The sequence below is a fragment of the Coregonus lavaretus genome (genome assembly GCF_964263955.1).
Source record: "Coregonus lavaretus genome assembly, chromosome: 29".
In the NCBI taxonomy this organism is placed as follows: domain Eukaryota; kingdom Metazoa; phylum Chordata; class Actinopteri; order Salmoniformes; family Salmonidae; genus Coregonus; species Coregonus lavaretus.
The window spans coordinates 23,286,562-23,305,108 of NC_140016.1; the positions used below are offsets into that span (position 1 = coordinate 23,286,562).

Consider the following 18,547-nt stretch of genomic DNA (forward strand, 5'->3'; position numbering starts at 1 on the left):
GCTGAGCGGGAACTGTGAGCATACGAGCATACGACACAGTTTCACTCTCCAGGTGTTCTTGGTTGACTCACTGGAAGGCGACTGGAATATGGCACCTTGCCCTAGAACTCCAAGGTCTTTATCTCAAATCAAGGCTTCTGACCCAGTTTGTCTGGCAGCTTATCAGGAGGAGATACAGTTGCTGTACCAGTATGATTGATTGGCTAACATTTCACATTGAAGAAGGCACAGTGATGCCGAAACGTTGGTGGTTTACCCAATAAATTACTGGGAGCTTATATAGAGTGTTTGAAAAATAATGACACTCCCCCACAACTTTTAAACTATGCTTGACTAAAGATTGGGGAAAAAAAGTTGTTTGCTTTTCTCATTGTTTGGTTGGTAGCGTTTTCTGAGTGTGGTAATGAGTATGATCTTACTGGAAGCTATATGTGTGTTCACAAGGCTAGTTGTGGTAGCTTGTGGTCAATGACAAGTCCAGACTGTAGGCGTTGATGCTGATCACGTGTCATGTGACATCAGAGCCGTTTGGCATCGATTGCATCAGTTCCACCAGTTTCTGGTCCCCCTTTTGTTTTGGGAGAACTGTGTTGGGAACTCTCAGGTGATTATTCAGATATATCATTGACATCCTGAGGTAGAGGGCGCTCAATGCAACACCTCTCACAACACTATCAGACAACACTACCAGACTGGTTCTGCAGTGAGGCACAGGGACCAGCCAGATAATAAGAGGTTTGGAGAGCGGGAATGCTGGAGAGAGAGAAAAACAAAAGAGGGGGGAGAGAAAAAAGTGTTAGAGGCAGCAAGTGGGAGAGTAAAAGAGAGAGAGAGCAACTGAATGAGCGGGGCTTTAGAACGAGATTAGAGTGTGTGTGTGTGTGTGTGTGTGTGTGTGTCTGTGCGTGTGAGTGTGTCTGTGTGTCTAAGAGAGAGAGGGAGAGAGTGGGAGAGGCCATTCCCCAGAGGTTTGGTCTAACTCCCAGTAGTATAAGTTATTTGCACAGCAGGACCAGTAACAGCCTGCTTTGTCAGAGTAACTTGCTGTTCTGTAGTCGCAACAGCAGGTCACTGCAGACGGACTGAAAAAACATTACAGTTGTTTTGGGATCCAGAGTGCCAGAAGGAAGTGTGAGGGGTGTGTGTGACACATTGTGTGTTGGAGAGTGTGAGTGTGTGTGTGTGTGTGTGTGTGTGGGTGTGAGAGCGTACAAGGATGACCAGGGGGTCAGTCAATGGTGAGGGGACTGGGGTGAACAACACCCCTCAAAATGGGGGACACCCTGGGGATACCCTTGTCCCAAAAGAGGACCCTGACGCTCCCAACGGAAAGGTAGAGCTGAGGAAGAAGGTGACACTGCTTCGGGGAATCTCCATCATCATCGGTACCATCATCGGAGCGGGAATCTTCATCTCTCCCAAGGGAATCCTGAAGAACTCTGGGAGTGTTGGAATGTCTCTGGTGGTGTGGATCGCCTGCGGAGTGCTGTCCCTGTTCGGTGAGTCACACGTAGTTGTCGCCAGGAGGGAGGAGACAGACCTAAGTAAAGGTGTACAGAGTGGTTTTATGATGCGTGCGAACTGAAGCTATCAGGATGGAGTTTTTGTGTTTTTATTGCTGTTCAGTCTATTGGGTTACGACTCCCCTGCTTCCCCTTCCCTGAAGAACCTAGAGTTGACGTATCCTAAAACAAAGTGCAAAACGTGTAAAACAGCTTTTCTTGAGATGATGAGTGTGAATGAAAGCTTAGGGGGGTGGATGAACTTTGTAACTGTCTGCTGCTATGGAAAAGCTTCCGCCTCTACTCTTGCATTATTTCATTATATTACTGTAATTACAGAAGCCTTACTGTAGCTACTGCCTTCTAACTAACCATCAAACTGCTGAAACAGCAATTACTCTTTACGCTAACCTCTATGTCTATATTCCCTTTCTCTCTCTCTCTCTCTCTCTCTCTCTCTCTCTCTCTCTCTCTCTCTCTCTCGCTCTCTCTCTCTCGATCTCCCCCCACACACACATGATTATGAATACAATTAATCACATTTTCCTCTTATAGACAGTTATCTACTGTTGCTGATGCTGCCACTGTTTCACAGGTGGCTAGCCACTCCCCTGTCCTAAACCTTTCCCTCTCTCCTATCCCAGGGGCCCTGTCCTATGCAGAGCTGGGAACCAGCATTCAGAAATCTGGAGGACATTATACCTATATCCTGGAGGCCTTTGGACCACAGATGGCCTTCATACGCCTCTGGGCTGACCTCATCGCCATCAGGTAGGTGTGTGTGTGTGTGTGTGTGTGTGCGACAGAGATAGCAGCAGGAAGGGGGGGGGGGGGGTAGATACATGCAATAAGGTGTGTGTATATCACTCTATACTGTCTGTGTGTTAGAGAGAGAAGGGGATGGGCCAAGCGTGTATCTCACCATTGTAAAGATAGCAAAGCCTCTCGGATCCCATCCTGGTCCGTTGATACATATTGTAGCAGAGCAGTGTAAACAAACCTGCTATACTATGCTGTACTGCAGGTTATCCCAGGCCAGGGGGGGATGTATTGTTTTGGGTCAATGGGAAATGAACAGCGATCTGGGGATGAGCCCACAGACTGTGCAACAGTTATTAGATTCTTATTAGAGCAATAGAAAACACTGGAATTGGTTCACCTCCACATGTGGTAGATGTCAAGTTTTATGTGTATGTGTTTAATTTAGATACTTAGTGTGTAGGCCAACCTACCTACTACACACTGTAATAATGTGTCAGTGTTCTGAGAATTAAGTTGGTTTGTTATTAGTTGGTACATGTCTTACCAGCTTTTCTTTCAGATATATTGAATACATTTGCCATTTCATTCTGGACCCTGAGTTAATTTACTCGTACAGTGAGGGAAAAAAGTATTTGATCCCCTGCTGATTTTGTACGTTTGCCCACTGACAAAGAAATGATGAGTCTATAATTTTAATGGTAGGTTTATTTGAACAGTGAGAGACAGAATAACAACAAAAAAAACCAGAAAAACGCATGTCAAAAATGTTATAAATTGATTTGCATTTTAATGAGGGAAATAAGTATTTGACCCCCTCTCAATCAGAAAGATTTCTGGCTCCCAGGTGTATTTTATACAGGTAATGAGCTGAGATAAGGAGCACACTCTTAAAGGGAGTGCTCCTAATCTCAGCTTGTTACCTGTATAAAAGACACCTGTCCACAGAAGCAATCAATCAATCAGATTCCAAACTCTCCACCATGGCCAAGACCAAAGAGCTCTCCAAGGATGTCAGGGACAAGATTGTAGACCTACACAAGGCTGGAATGGGCTACAAGACCATCGCCAAGCAGCTTGGTGAGAAGGTGACAACAGTTGGTGCGATTATTCGCAAATGGAAGAAACACAAAAGAACACCCTCGGCCTGGGGCTCCATGCAAGATCTCACCTCGTGGAGTTGCAATGATCATGAGAACGGTGAGGAATCAGCCCAGAACTACACGGGAGGATCTTGTCAATGATCTCAAGGCAGCTGGGACCATAGTCACCAAGAAAACAATTGGTAACACACTACGCCGTGAAGGACTGAAATCCTGCAGCGCCCGCAAGGTCCCCCTGCTCAAGAAAGCACATATACAGGGCCGTCTGAAGTTTGCCAATGAACATCTGAATGATTCAGAGGAGAACTGGGTGAAAGTGTTGTGGTCAGATGAGACCAAAATCGAGCTCTTTGGCATCAACTCAACTCGCCGTGTTTGGAGGAGGAGGAATGCTGCCTATGACCCCAAGAACACCATCCCCACCGTCAAACATGGAGGTGGAAATATTATGCTTTGGGGGTGTTTTTCTGCTAAGGGGACAGGACAACTTCACCGCATCAAAGGGACGATGGACGGGGCCATGTACCGTCAAATTTTGGGTGAGAACCTCCTTCCCTCAGCAAGGGCATTGAAAATGGGTTGTGGATGGGTATTCCAGCATGACAATGACCCAAAACACACGGCCAAGGCAACAAAGGAGTGGCTCAAGAAGAAGCACATTAAGGTCCTGGAGTGGCCTAGCCAGTCTCCAGACCTTAATCCCATAGATAATCTGTGGAGGGAGCTGAAGGTTCGAGTTGCCAAACGTCAGCCTTGAAACCTTAATGACTTGGAGAATATCTGCAAAGAGGAGTGGAACAAAATCCCTCCTGAGATGTGTGCATACCTGGTGGCCAACTACAAGGAACGTCTGACCTCTGTGATTGCCAACAAGGGTTTTGCCACCAAGTACTAAGTCATGTTTTGCAGAGGGGTCAAATACTTATTTCCCTCATTAAAATGCAATTCAATTTATAACATTTTTGACATGCGTTTTTCTGGATTTTTTTGTTGTTATTCTGTCTCTCACTGTTCAAATAAACCTACCATTAAAATTATAGACTGATCATGCCTTTGTCAGTGGGCAAATACTTTTTTCCCTCACTGTATGTATGTACTCAATATACTGTACTTTATGTTTATCTCTATATTATAAACTGGGGGATTTGAGCCCTGAATGCTGATTGGCTGACAGCCGTGGTATATCAGACCGTATGACAAAACATTTATTTTTACTACTCTAATTACGTTGGTAAGCAGTTTATAATTGCAATAAGGAACCTCGGGGTTGGTGGTAAATGGCCCATATACCACAGCTAAGGGCTGTATCAAGGCACTCCGCGTTGTGTCGTGTATAAGAACAGCCTGTCACGTCTCCTCCCGTTGCTCCCCTCTGGCGCTCTGATTCGCCGGTCTACTGAGCCACCGGTCTGAGCGCACCATCTCGGCAACACCGGAATGGAAACCCAACGCTCCCTAATCACCTCCAGCACACCTGCACCTCATCATCTCATCACCACCACTATAAAGCCCTGGACTGATCCTCTTTGAATCTGCGTATTCCTCCAGGGCTTAGCTGTCCTGGATCTGCACAGCTCTGCGAGGGCCTGGGATCGGGAGAGACACTTAAGTGTTTTAGTACTATATCTCTTGACACAATGATGAAAATAATCATGGCCTCTAAACCTTCAAGCTGCATACTGGATCCTATTCCTACTAAACTGCTGAAGGAGCTGCTTCCTGTGCTTGGCCCTCCTATGTTGAACATAATAAACAGCTCTCTATCCACCGGATGTGTACCAAACTCACTAAAAGTGGCAGTGATAAAGCCTCTCTTGAAAAAGCCAAACCTTGACCCGGAAAATATAAAAAACTATCGGCCTATATCGAATCTTCCATTCCTCTCAAAAATTTTTGAAAAAGCTGTTGCGCAGCAACTCACTGCCTTTCTGAAGACAAACAATGTATACGAAATGCTTCAGTCTGGTTTTAGACCCCATCATAGCACTGAGACTGCACTTGTGAAGGTGGTAAATGACCTTTTAATGGCGTCAGACCGAGGCTCTGCATCTGTCCTCGTGCTACTAGACCTTAGTGCTGCCTTTGACACCATCGATCACCACATTCTTTTGGAGAGACTGGAAACCCAAATTGGTCTACACGGACAAGTTCTGGCCTGGTTTAGATCCTACCTGTCGGAAAGATATCAGTTTGTCTCTGTGAATGGTCTGTCCTCCGACAAATCAACTGTACATTTCGGTGTTCCTCAAGGTTCCGTTTTAGGACCACTATTGTTTTCACTATATATTTTACCTCTTGGGGATGTTATTCGAAAACATAATGTTAACTTTCACTGCTATGCGGATGACACACAGCTGTACATTTCAATGAAGCATGGTGAAGCCCCAAAATTGCCCTCGCTAGAAGCCTGTGTTTCAGACATAAGGAAGTGGATGGCTGAAAACTTTTTACTTTTAAACTCGGACAAAACAGAGATGCTTGTTCTAGGTCCCAAGAAACAAAGAGATCTTCTGTTAAATCTGACAATTAATCTTGATGGTTGTAAAGTCGTCTCAAATAAAACTGTGAAGGACCTAGGCGTTACTCTTGACCCTGATCTCTCTTTTGACGAACATATCAAGACTGTTTCAAGGACAGCTTTTTTCCATCTACGTAACATTGCAAAAATCAGAAATTTTCTGTCCAAAAATGATGCAGAAAAATTAATCCATGCATTTGTTACTTCTAGGTTAGACTACTGCAATGCTCTATTTTCCGGCTACCCGGATAAAGCACTAAATAAACTTCAGTTAGTGCTAAATACGGCTGCTAGAATCCTGACTAGAACCAAGAAATTTGATCATATTACTCCAGTGCTAGCTTCCCTACACTGGCTTCCTGTTAAGGCAAGGGCTGATTTCAAGGTTTTACTGTTAACCTATAAAGCGTTACATGGGCTTGCTCCTACCTATCTTTCCGAGTTGGTCCTGCCGTACATACCAATACGTACGCTACGGTCACAAGACGCAGGCCTCCTAATTGTCCCTAGAATTTCTAAGCAAACAGCGGGAGGCAGGGCTTTCTCCTATAGATCTCCATTTTTATGGAACAGTCTGCCTACCCATGTGAGAGACGCAGACTCGGTCTCAACCTTTAAGTCTTTACTGAAGACTTATCTCTTCAGTAGGTCATATGATTGAGTGTAGTCTGGCCCAGGAGTGTGAAGGTGAACGGAAAGGCTGGAGCAACGAACAGCCCTTGCTGTCTCTGCCAGGCCGGTTCCCCTCTCCACTGGGGTTCTCTGCCTCTAACCCTGTTGCAGGGGCTGAGTCACTGGCTTGCTGGTGCTCTTTCATGCCGTCCCTGGGAGGGGTGCGTCACTTGAGTGGGTTGAGTTACTGACGTGATCTTCCTGTCTGGGTTGGCGCCCCCCCCTTGGTTTGTGCTGTGGTGGAGACCTCTGTGGGCTATACTCGGCCTTGTCTCAGGATTGTAAGTTGGTGGTTGGGGATATCCCTCTAGTGGTGCGGGGGCTGTGCTTTGGCGGAGTGGGTGGGGTTATATCCTTCCTGTTTGGCCCTGTCCGGGGGTTTCTTCGGATGGGGCCACAGTGTCTCCGGACCGCTCCTGTCTCAGCCTCCAGTATTTATGCTGCAGTAGTTTATGTGTCGGGGGGCTGGGGTTAGTTGGTTATACCTGGAGTACTTCTCCTGTCTTATCCAGTGTCCTGTGTGAATTTAAGTATGCTCTCTCTAATTCTCTCGTTCTCTCTTTCTCTCTGAGAACCTGAGCCCTAGGACCATACGTCAGGACTACCGGGCATGATGACACCTTGCTGTCCCCAGTCCGCCTGGCCTTGCTGCTATTCCAGTTTCAACTGTTCTGCCTGCGGCTACGAAACCCCTACCTGTCCCAGACCTGCTGTTTTCAACTCTTAATGATCGGCTATGAAAAGCCAACTGAGAGACCTGAGCCCTAGGACCATACGCCGGGACTACCGGCCGTGGTGACTCCTTGCTGTCCCCAGTCCGCCTGGCCTTGCTGCTATTCCAGTTTCAACTGTTCTGCCTGCGGTTATGGAACCCCTACCTGTCCCAGACCTGCTGTTTTCAACTCTTAATGATCGGCTATGAAAAGCCAACTGAGATTTATTCCTGATTATTATTTGACCATGCTTGTCACTTATGAACATTTTTGAACATCTTGGCATGGTTCTGTTATAATCTCCACCCGGCACAGCCAGAAGAGGACTGGCCACCCCTCATAGCCTGGTTCCTCTCTAGGTTTCTTCCTAGGTTTTGCCTTTCTAGGGAGCTTTTCCTAGCCACCGTGCTTCTACACCTGCATTACTAGCTGTTTGGGGTTTTAGGCTGGGTTTCTGTACAGCACTTCGAGATATTAGCTGATGTAAGAAGGGCTATATAAAATAAAATTGATTGATTGATTGATTGACTGTTCAGTCATTGTTGTGTGTGATTGTTAGTGTCATGTCGTGTACTCGCTCTTTGTTGTTCTCTTGCTCAGTGTTAAGTAAACCTTTACATTGTTGATTCCTGCGTCTGCGTCCTGCCTCTTCGTATCGTCAGTACTCGTCACACAGCCTTTAGCCGTGGTATATTGGCCATATACCACACCCCCTCTGGCATTATTGCTTAAGTATCCCCTGGATATTTTACTGTTATTGCTTCAAATGAACCTAGCAGACATATTTGAGTTAGTAACCACTGAATATCAGTAACTATAGTTATTTGTCTGTTATAGACTGTTAGTGTCAAGGGAAGCTAATAAACAAGTGTGAGGTTGGGTAAGACAGGTTCATGTCAATAGGAGGTCACATGCTCCCCAACACTCTGAACAGTGAATAATGTCCCAGATCTCACAGTATTGTGGGTCAGTGTTTCCGGTCATTGTGTTTGCTGCACATGTATTTTGGGGTCAGTGTTTTGGGGTCTGTGTGTGTTGTCTGTTCTAGACCTGCAGGGTTGGCAGTGATATCCCTGGCCTTCGGACAATATATACTGGAGCCCATATTCATGCCCTGTGGAGTGCCCGAGATTGCTATTAAACTGGCCACCTCTATAGGAATAAGTATGTCTAAGATTGATGCTACAGCATTACAGTATATTGAATTGAACAAACTTTGGAACATAGGATTTTTGTGCTTGTCAGTGAGATGATTCAAGTGAATGTAAGATACCAGTCAGTCTCACATAAAGTGTGTGTTTGTGTGTGTGCGTGTTTGTGTATATTCCTGCTCCACAGCGTCAGTGATGTATCTCAACAGTATGAGTACGAGCTGGACAAACAGGATTCAGATCTTCCTCACCTTTAGCAAGCTGCTGGCCATCGTCATCATCATTGTACCTGGCCTCTATATGCTCTTCAAAGGTAAGCCTTCATCATCATCATCATCGTTATCATCATCACCATCATCATTATCCTCATCATCGTCATCATCACCATCATCACCATGATCATCACCATCAACACCATCATCATATGTGACCGACCGCCTCGATTCGTTCTTATGTAGCAAAATTTGAAATTGTAGTTTTTACATTTGATAAAAGTAGAGACTCAGACCTAGAAAATTGTATATCATACCTTGCAGTTGAGGAACAATGGAAAAGTCGTTCTGCTTTGAAAGTTGATAAACTTGTAACCCCACTTTTGAGAAAATGTCCCTTGAATGTTTTGGTACACCTACTGGAGAGCTCTTCTTTGTCTACACCCATTCAGCATCGTTCACACCCTCTTAAGCCTCAGCCCCATCCATCTCATTAAGGAAACACATGTGAGGCCATGTGCTAAACAAAGTGAGTAATTTAGTAAACAACCAAAGATTTCAAGACTAAAAGTGGTAAAAGTAGTAGCCTACAATAAGGAAAAACTCCAGGTAAAAATACACTTTATATACTGTAGTCCTTGGCCTATATCCTAATCTGACTTTGGTGCAGGTCATGTTGTTCTTCACATTACCGTCTCTGGTAAACACACACTATAGCAAATAAAATCGAAGTTTATTTTTCAAACGCACAGGATACAGAAGGTGTAAACGGTACAGTGAAATGGTTACTTGCATAGTAGCAATATCACAAACAGTAAGTGTCCAGATACAAATATTGTATACATATTTTATCATTATTAGATGATGCTTACCCGACATACTTGTCTAAATTGATGGGTCATGTGAAGGAAATGCTATAACCACCCACCAGCCACATCTAGCTAAGTGGATGGGTCACTATTGTCTAGACAAATACAATAGATGGCCGTAATCACCCCCAGACACACCTGGCTAACTTGATGGGTCATGTAATCATCTGGCGAAGTAGCTAGCTAGCTAAACAATGAACCGTCATAATCCCAACTCAGACTACTACCAACACAAACATTGTCATTTTTACATTTTACATTTTAGTCATTTAGTAGACGCTCTTATCCAGAGCGACTTACAGTTAGTGCATTCATCTTAAGATAGCTAGGTGGACAACCACATATCACAGGCATTTAACTCAGTTTTGTTTGTAGCTACACCTTGTTTGGCCAGCGTTGTGTCAAGTCACTCTGGTTCACACTGATCGTGGCATGTGCAGAAAGTAGCCCATCACTTTTTCCAACTGATCTGTCAATAGCACCTGCTAAATTCAGGGCATCAATGTTGTTGAGAAAAGTAGCAAAACTTTTGTAGTTCTTGATGGCTAATGTTCATATCTTTAAAAATGGCACCATAGAAAGGACTATCAACAAATACTGAGCAGCTCATGTTATAGACATAAGCATGCTACATGGCAGACCAATCCAAACTCATCTCCCGGCATGTCCAGCCCATCCATTATCTCAGCCAATCATGGCTAGCGGGAAGGTTCCTGTCTTTTTTCGTGGCTAAACCAACTAGGCTCGTAATTTTACAATTCTATTCGTATTTACGAATGGACTACAAGTTTGTTATTAAAGCACATGAAAGTTCACATGTTCCAGAAGACATTTCTGCCAAAAAACGCATTTTGATAGAAAATAAATGTTTACTTTAAAATGGCTCTCCTGTGAAGTAGTGACATGTGACAAAAGCCTAGTTTCCTGAAACGAGTCACATATGTTACACTGGATTAAAACCACAAAAATGGCATGCTAATGCTTACATCACATTGAATCCCTCACTCTTTCATGACTCCTCAAAAACGTTGAAATTATTGAAAGCTTGAAAATGTTTGTGGTACATAGGGTTATATTTGTTTGTTTGTTACAGGGACATTCTACAGATCCCACCACTTGACCAGAATAGCTATACTTTAACATACTTGGTGTTTATTGGCTACAGAGTAGCTGTACTATCAACATGACACATTACAGGCTTGGTACATAATAACTACAAAGTGGCTGTAGGCCTATACACAGCTAACATACTTTACATTTTTTACATTTCTAGTCATTTAGCAGACTGCCTTAGACCACTGCGCCACTCGGGAGATGCTTGGTGTTCTACCATACCAATGTTCATTGAACGTCAGTCATTTCAGCTTTTAGAGGGTTATTATCTGCCCCTTTGCAAGTGTGTTCCAATAGAGAGGAATACACTACATACACTATGTGTGTGTTGTACTGGAATGCTCTTACGGGTGCATTCTTATATGTACTCATGCTAAACTAACTAGAAAGATGTTTAAATATACCTTGTCAAACACTCAACAAGTATTGATATTATTTGGTGAATGTGTCATTCCTTCTTTGTGTATGTGTGTGTGTGTGTGCAGGGGAGACTAAGAACTTTGAGAATGCGTTTGAGGTCAGTAATATCAAGCTCACAGGCCTTCCTCTGGCCTTCTACTCTGGGATGTACGCCTATGCTGGGTGGTGGGTATGGACTTCTTATAGCATAACTAGCTTTTATATCGAATTCTACACTTTTCATGAAGCCAACTAGTATAATACATTATTACTTGGCATGAGCATGTATGAGCTCTTGTAATGTACAGTATTGCCAAATGTAATATTGTTATAAAGCTCCAACTTTTTGCCTGCAGGTTTTACCTGAACTTTGTGACTGAGGAAGTAGAGAATCCAGAAAAGTGAGTTCATCCTCCTCATTCCATATCTCGTTTACATAGGTTTGCCTGATTGTAAGGTGAGATCGAATTATATTTTGATTGCGTTGTTGGTCTCAATCTCAGGACTGTCCCATTGGCCATCTCGATCTCCATGGCGATAGTCACTTCGTGCTACGTGTTGACCAACGTGGCGTACTACACTGTGATGTCAGCAGAGGAGCTGTTGGCATCGCAAGCCGTCGCTGTGGTAAGGCATCCAACAAGCTCTCTGTCTATTGGCCGATTTGATCGACACTGATCCTACAACCACCACTATTGGCTAGCGTTAACATAGGAGTCCTATGGATTTCTGTGTGTGATGTATTGATACATTTGAAGCTTATTGACTGCAGTCACACACCTCGTTCATCAGTGCTTCATCAGGGCCTGATTCCATCCCGCACTGAGGAGTGATTGATCTGTGGTATTGTTTTCCTGCACTATAAACTGCTCTTAGCGTTTCGTCATTAGTAGACCTCCAAGCCCAACACCTCTGCTTCCCAGTATGGCCTTATGTGATTCTACACAGTCCATCCCTCTCAATGATAATTAAATCATGCTGCAGTCTTAATGACATAGCCATAGACAGAGACTGTATACTGATCTCAGACCTGTTTGGAGTAGGGGGAAGGTTATTCACTAAAAGGGCTCTGATCTGATCAGATTTTTCTAATGGTGTTAGTTTTATTAAAGTTTTACAGGTCTGTGATGTTGCTCTTAAGGAAAGTGTGAGACCATTGGAGCTACGTCTATGTTCGTTAAATAGATGATAATTGAATTGAGAATCTTTCTCTGTATCTCTTTGTCCCTGTTTAGTTCATACTCTCTCTCTCTCTCTCTCTCTCTCTCTCTCTCTCTCTCTCTCTCTCTCTCTCTCTCTCTCTCTCTCTCTCTCTCTCTCTCTCTCTCTCTCTCTCTCTCTCTCTCTCTCTCCTCTCGTCTGTTTTGCCTGCAGACGTTTGCAGAGAAGATGATGGGGAACTTTTCGGTGGCGGTGCCGGTATTTGTAGCCTTGTCGTGCTTTGGTTCGATGAATGGCTGCTTGTTCGCTTTCTCAAGGTGGGCTGCGTGAACTCAGGCGTCAAACCGCAGCCTTCGCTAGCTTCTCCTGCCTTTTCCTGCCTTCCCTTCCCGACACAATGTTTGAGGACTGTGTGAGAGGAATCTAATCATATATATATTTTTTACTGCCAAAACCTGTTAAGCAGAAGTTTAAATGTGTGGTATAGCGGTATAGTGAAAACACAACAACTGACATTGCTTTACTGTGTGAAGGTCAGTTATGACTGTCAGTTGTTTTCATATATTGGATTTTGTTAGACACTGCTTACACAAATCGTACCATAATTCTATCCTCCTAATTCCTGCTTACAAGCAAAAACTAAAGCAGGAAGCACCAGTGACTCGGTCAATAAAAAAGTGGTCAGATTAAGCAGATGCTAAGCTACAGGACTATTTTGCTAGCACAGACTGGAATATGTTCTAGGATTCTTCCAATGGAATTGAGGAGTACACCACATCAGTCACTGGCTTCATCAATAAGTGCATCGATGACGTCGTCCCCACAGTGACTGTACGTACATACCCCAACCAGAAGCCATGGATTACAGGCAACATCCGCACTGAGCTAAAGGGTAGAGCTGCCGCTTTCAAGGAGCGAGACTCTAACCCGGAAGCTTATAAGAAATCCCGCTATGCCCTCTGACGAACCATCAAACAGGCAAAGCGTCAACACAAGACTAAGATCGAATCATACTACACCGGCTCTGGCGCTCGTCGGATGTGGCAGGGCTTGCAAACTATTACAGACTACAAAGGGAAGCACATTCGCGAGCTGCCCATTGACACAAGCCTACCAGACGAGCTAAATTACTTCTATGCTCGCTTCGAGGCAAGCAACACTGAAACATGCATGAGAGCATCAGCTGTTCCGGACGACTGTGTGATCACGCTCTCCGTAGCCGATGTGAGTAAGACCATTAAACAGGTCAACATTCACAAGGCCGCAGGGCCAGACGGATTACCAGGACTTGTACTCCGAGCATGCGCTGACCAACTGGCAAGTGTCTTCACTGACATTTTCAACCTCTCCCTGTCTAAGTCTGTAATACCAACATGTTTCAAGCAGACCACCATAGTCCCTGTGCCCAAGAACACTAAGGTAACCTGCCTATATGACTACCGACCCGTAGCACTCACGTCTGTATCCATGAAGTGCTTTGAAAGGCTGGTCATGGCTCACATCAACACCATTATCCCAGAAACCCTAGAACCACTCCAATTTGCATACCGCCCCAACAGATCCACAGATGATGCAATCTCTATTGCGCTCCGCACTGCCCTTTCACACCTGGACAAAAGGAACACCTATGTGAGAATGCTATTCATTGACTACAGCTCAGCGTTCAACACCATAGTGCCCTCAAAGCTCATCACTAAGCTAAGGACCCTGGGACTAAACACCTCCCTCTGCAACTGGATCCTGGACTTACTGGCAGGCCGCCCCCAGGTGTTAAGGGTAGGTAACAACACATCCGCCACGCTGATCCTCAACACGGGGGCCCCTCAGGGGTGCGTGCTCAGTCCCCTCATTTACTCCCTGTTCACTCATGACTGCATGGCCAGGCACGACTCCAACACCATCATTAAGTTTGCCGATGACACAACAGTGGTAGGCCAGATCACCGACAATGACGAGATAGCCTATAGGGAGAAGGTCAGAGAACTGGCCGTGTGGTGCCAGGACAACAACATCTCCCACAACGTGATGAAGACAAAGATGATTGTGGACTACAGGAAAAAGAAGAGGGCTGTAGTGGAGCAGGTTGAGAGCTTCAAGTTCCTTGGTGTCCACATCACCAACAAACTAACATGGTCCAAGCACACCAAGACAGTCGTGAAGAGGGCACGACAAAACCTATTCCCCCTAAGGAGACTGAAAAAATTTGGTATGGGTCCTCAGATCTTCAAAAGGTTCTACAGCTGCACCATCGAGAGCATCCTGACTGGTTTCATCACTGCTTGGTATGGCAACTGCTCAGCCTCCGACCGCAAGGCACTACAGAGGGTAGTGCGTATGGCCCAGTACATCACTGGGGCCAAACTTCCTGCCATCCAGGACCTCTATACCAGGCGGTGTCAGAGGAAGGCCCTAAAAATTGTCAAAGACTCCAGCCACCCTAGTCATAGACTGTTCTCACGGCACCGGAGCGCCAAGTCTAGGTCCATGAGGCTTCTAAACAGCTTCTACCCCCAAGCCATAAGACTCCTGAACATCTAATCAAATGGCTACCAGACTATTTGCATTGTGTGTCCACCCCCCCCCCCCCCTTTTACGTTGCTGCTACTCTCTGTTTATTATCTATGCATAGTCACTTTATTAAATCTACCTACATGCACATATTACCTCAATAACCTTGACTAGCCACTAACATTGACTCTGGACCGGTACCCCTTGTATATAGCCTGGCTATTGTTATTTTACTGCTGCTCTTTAATTATTTGTTACTTTTATTTCTTATTATTTTGATATTTCATGTTTATTTTTTATTTTTTTGGTATTCTTTCTTAGAATTGCATTGTTGGTTAAGTGCTTGAAAGTAAGCATTTCACTGTAAGGTCTACACATGTGACAAATACAATTTGATTTGATTTGTTGTTGAAGGTATTTCTAATTTAATCCTGAAGATTGTGTGTGATTGTGTTGGTCATTCTAGAATGTTCTATGTGGCGTCACGCGAGGGCCATCTCCCTGAGGTTCTGTCCATGATCCACGTCCGCAGACACACACCTTTGGCAGCCGTCCTCGTTCTGGTCAGATGAATATATATATTTTTTCATACACACATGTCACTCTTTACTGTCTTTATGAGGACCTGCTCTACATGTTCCACAATTAAAACTTTGCATTCCTTCCTGCATTCATCGTTTACATGTTTTAACTGTTAACATGCTTTGTGGTTACCTGTGAGCTTCTCTGCCACTTCTTCATTGGATCCATGTGTGTGTTCTCTCTCTTTCTCTGTGTGTGGGTGTGTGTGTGTGTGTGTGTGTGTGTGTGTCGGTGTGTCGGAGTGTGCGTTCTTTCTCTGTGTTTATGTCTCCAGTACCCTATGACGGTGTTTCAGCTGTTTGTGGGAGATATCTACAGCCTGTTGAACTTCATGAGCTTCCTCCGCTGGCTCTTCATTGGCGTGGCTGTGCTGGGCCTCATCTACATGAGATACACACGGCCTGACATGCCACGCCCTTTCAAGGTCGGTCTAACCCACGTGACTCATCAACCATCAAATTATCAAATGTATTTATAAAGCCCTTTTTACATCGCCAGTTGTCACAAAGTGCTTATGCACACGGACACACAGATACACACAGATACACACACATACACACAGTCACAGATGCATATAGACATATCAAAGTCGATTATGACATCGCTCCTTCGGTGCCACTTCATGTGGCTCTGGAGGCCAATGCACGAGCCGCAGATATTCAAGCATCTTGCACACATGGACAAACAGAGTATGAGTATGTCTAATGGCTGTCTTATTCAAAATAACTCGAACTACTGAATGCTTAAAATTTTAGATCCTTGACTCCTTTGTACTTCTTTGTCTTTCTTTCCAGGTTCCTCTTTTCATTCCAGCCATTTTCTCCTTCACCTGTTTCTTCATGGTGTTCCTCTCTCTCTACTCTGACCCCGTCAACACAGGGATAGGATTAGCCATCTCCCTAACAGGAATCCCAGCCTACTATATTTTCATTGTGTTTGACCGCAGACCCAAGTGGCTACAGAATGGTTTAGGTAACACACTACCTACACTTAGAAGGCATTAAATGCATTTACTAGACATCACTGTGAAAATCATACATACTACTGGCATATGGACAGCATTGATGAATCTTAATAAAGCAAATGTTCAACTCAAGGGATTAATCGGTGCGTCAGTGGACCATGAAACTATACACGCATAGTTTACCACATACAATCAATTTCCAATCCATTTTCAGCATGGCATCCTATCATAATTGCTGCATAAATCCCAATAATGTGACCTAACCCTCCGTAATTATTGGGACAGTGAAGCATTTTTTCTTCTTTTGGCTCTATACTCCAAAAGTTTGGATTTGAAATCAAACAATAACTATGAAGTTAAAGTGTAGACTGTCATCTTAATTTGAGGGTATTTTAATCCATATCGGGTGAACTGTTTAGAAAGTACAGCACCTTCTGTACATAGTCCACCATTTTAGGGGAGCAAAAGTAAAGGGGACAAATTAACTTGATATTTGTGCATCTATAACTTTCTCACTCATAATTATTCACGATTCATTCAGGATTATACATAATCATGGTAACATCCACATTCATGTAGAAGTGTTTAGAAACATATTCTATTCATATTTACAATAAAAGTGACTCAAATTGCACAATACATTATTTACTATTTATTTCTATTGGGCACAAATCTGAACACAACCAAAACAAACAGCAAATGCATCCAACAAATGTGTAGAGTCACAAGCTTGATGTAGTCTTTGCGTGCTATGAATATGGGACAAAATACTTAACGTTTTACTAATTTAATACACATATAAGTGAATTTGTCCCAATACTTTTGCGCCCCTAAAATGGTGGGGGAGGACAATGTACAAAAAGTGCTGTAATTTCTAAACGGTTCACCCAATATGGATGAAAAAACTTCAAATTAAAGCTCACAGTCTTCACTTTAACCTCATAGTCATTGTTTGAGTTCAAATCCAAAGTTATGAAGTATAGAGCCAAAAGTAGAAAAAATGCTTAACTTTCCCAATAATTATGGAGGGCACTGTAAAATGGTATCATAATAGTTTTTCTATGTATTTTATTCTGTCTCCAGATTCCTTCAACAGATCTGTCCAGATCATCCTGGAGGTGATCCCAGCAGAACACTGACACTCCTTCACACCATATCCCCACACCGATGGCCTCTATTGCATCGTTTCATAGAATAAATTATTATGACTCTCCCATCCTGCTGGCCTTATCTAGGCAGGCTTAGCCCTGCTCTGCTCTGCTCTCACATTTCACATTACCAATTCAAACCGCCTGAATACTTGCTCCTCTCTCCTCACTCAAGCATTTGAAATGGAGTGGCCAGGCAGGCAGGGAGGTGAGGCTGTGGCTATGTGTGTGGCTGTGTGTGTGTTTGTCTCCCTGTGTGAGATTTGCAGGTAATCCATCTCTGTAACCACTACCCTCTGGCTCCAGTCTGCAGTGGGAGCCCAGCCTCTTAGAAATGCAACAGCTTTTATTGTTGATGAGATGCGGCAGAGCCAGGGAATCCCTGTAAGCTAGGAGTATAACTATCTTTGGTTGCAATCACATCTAGCTTTAGTCATTGTTACAGCTAGCATTAGCCACAATCACAGCTAGCGTTAGCCACTATCACAGCTAGCGTTAGCCACAATCACAGCTAGCGTTAGCCACAGTCTTAGCTAGCGTTAGCCACAATCACTGCTAGCTTTAGCCCCAATCACAGCTAGCATTAGCCACAATCACAGCTAGCATTTGCCACAATCACAGCTAGCGTTAGTCATTTTTACAGCTAGCATTAGCCACAATCACAGCTAGCATTAGCCATAGTCACTGTCTGCTACACCTCAGACAACACTGGATACTCAATTTTCACCAGATCATTCAGGATCAGACAACACAACACACATAAATTAAGCCTAAGGCTACCTGTAGTTATTTCTATATTGTAGGAAATGAAGACAGATCAGTGATTGTTAATTGATGTGTGTTGTATAGTCTGAGTTAGACAAGCCCTCCCTTCACATAGTAGGTAAGCACTATCAGAACAGTAAACATACTCAATCTACAGATGCCTGTGAAACATGATGTCCTTAAACACAAGACAACCAACATTCATGTGATAAAGTTGTATATTTTAGATATTTTTTAACATGTGTGTTCAGGACAAGTGACTGTTTAGAAATGATGCCCTGGAGAACCTGATATCTGATTTAAAAGAACAATAAAAATTGATTTTTTCAATCAGAGACACTACTTCTGTATCATGAATACGACTATTTGTATAATACAAGGGATACAGGATCTTATTTTCACTTGGTG

At 43.9% G+C, this 18,547-nt stretch overlaps 1 protein-coding gene across 1 annotated transcript; it reads left to right on the plus strand.

Moving 5' to 3' along the window:
• Positions 1-1,216: 1,216 nt before the first annotated feature.
• On the plus strand, positions 1,217-17,365 carry LOC311105181 (cystine/glutamate transporter-like; the record flags this gene model as incomplete). Its single annotated transcript, XM_084147237.1, has 12 exons — positions 1,217-1,499; positions 2,147-2,273; positions 8,316-8,431; positions 8,606-8,731; positions 11,098-11,197; positions 11,368-11,412; positions 11,515-11,638; positions 12,386-12,489; positions 15,147-15,243; positions 15,537-15,686; positions 16,057-16,234; positions 17,310-17,365. The coding sequence occupies 12 exons, from the start codon at positions 1,217-1,219 to the stop codon at positions 17,363-17,365; spliced, it is 1,506 nt and encodes a 501-aa protein (XP_084003363.1).
• Between the last annotated feature and the right edge of the window lie 1,182 nt (positions 17,366-18,547).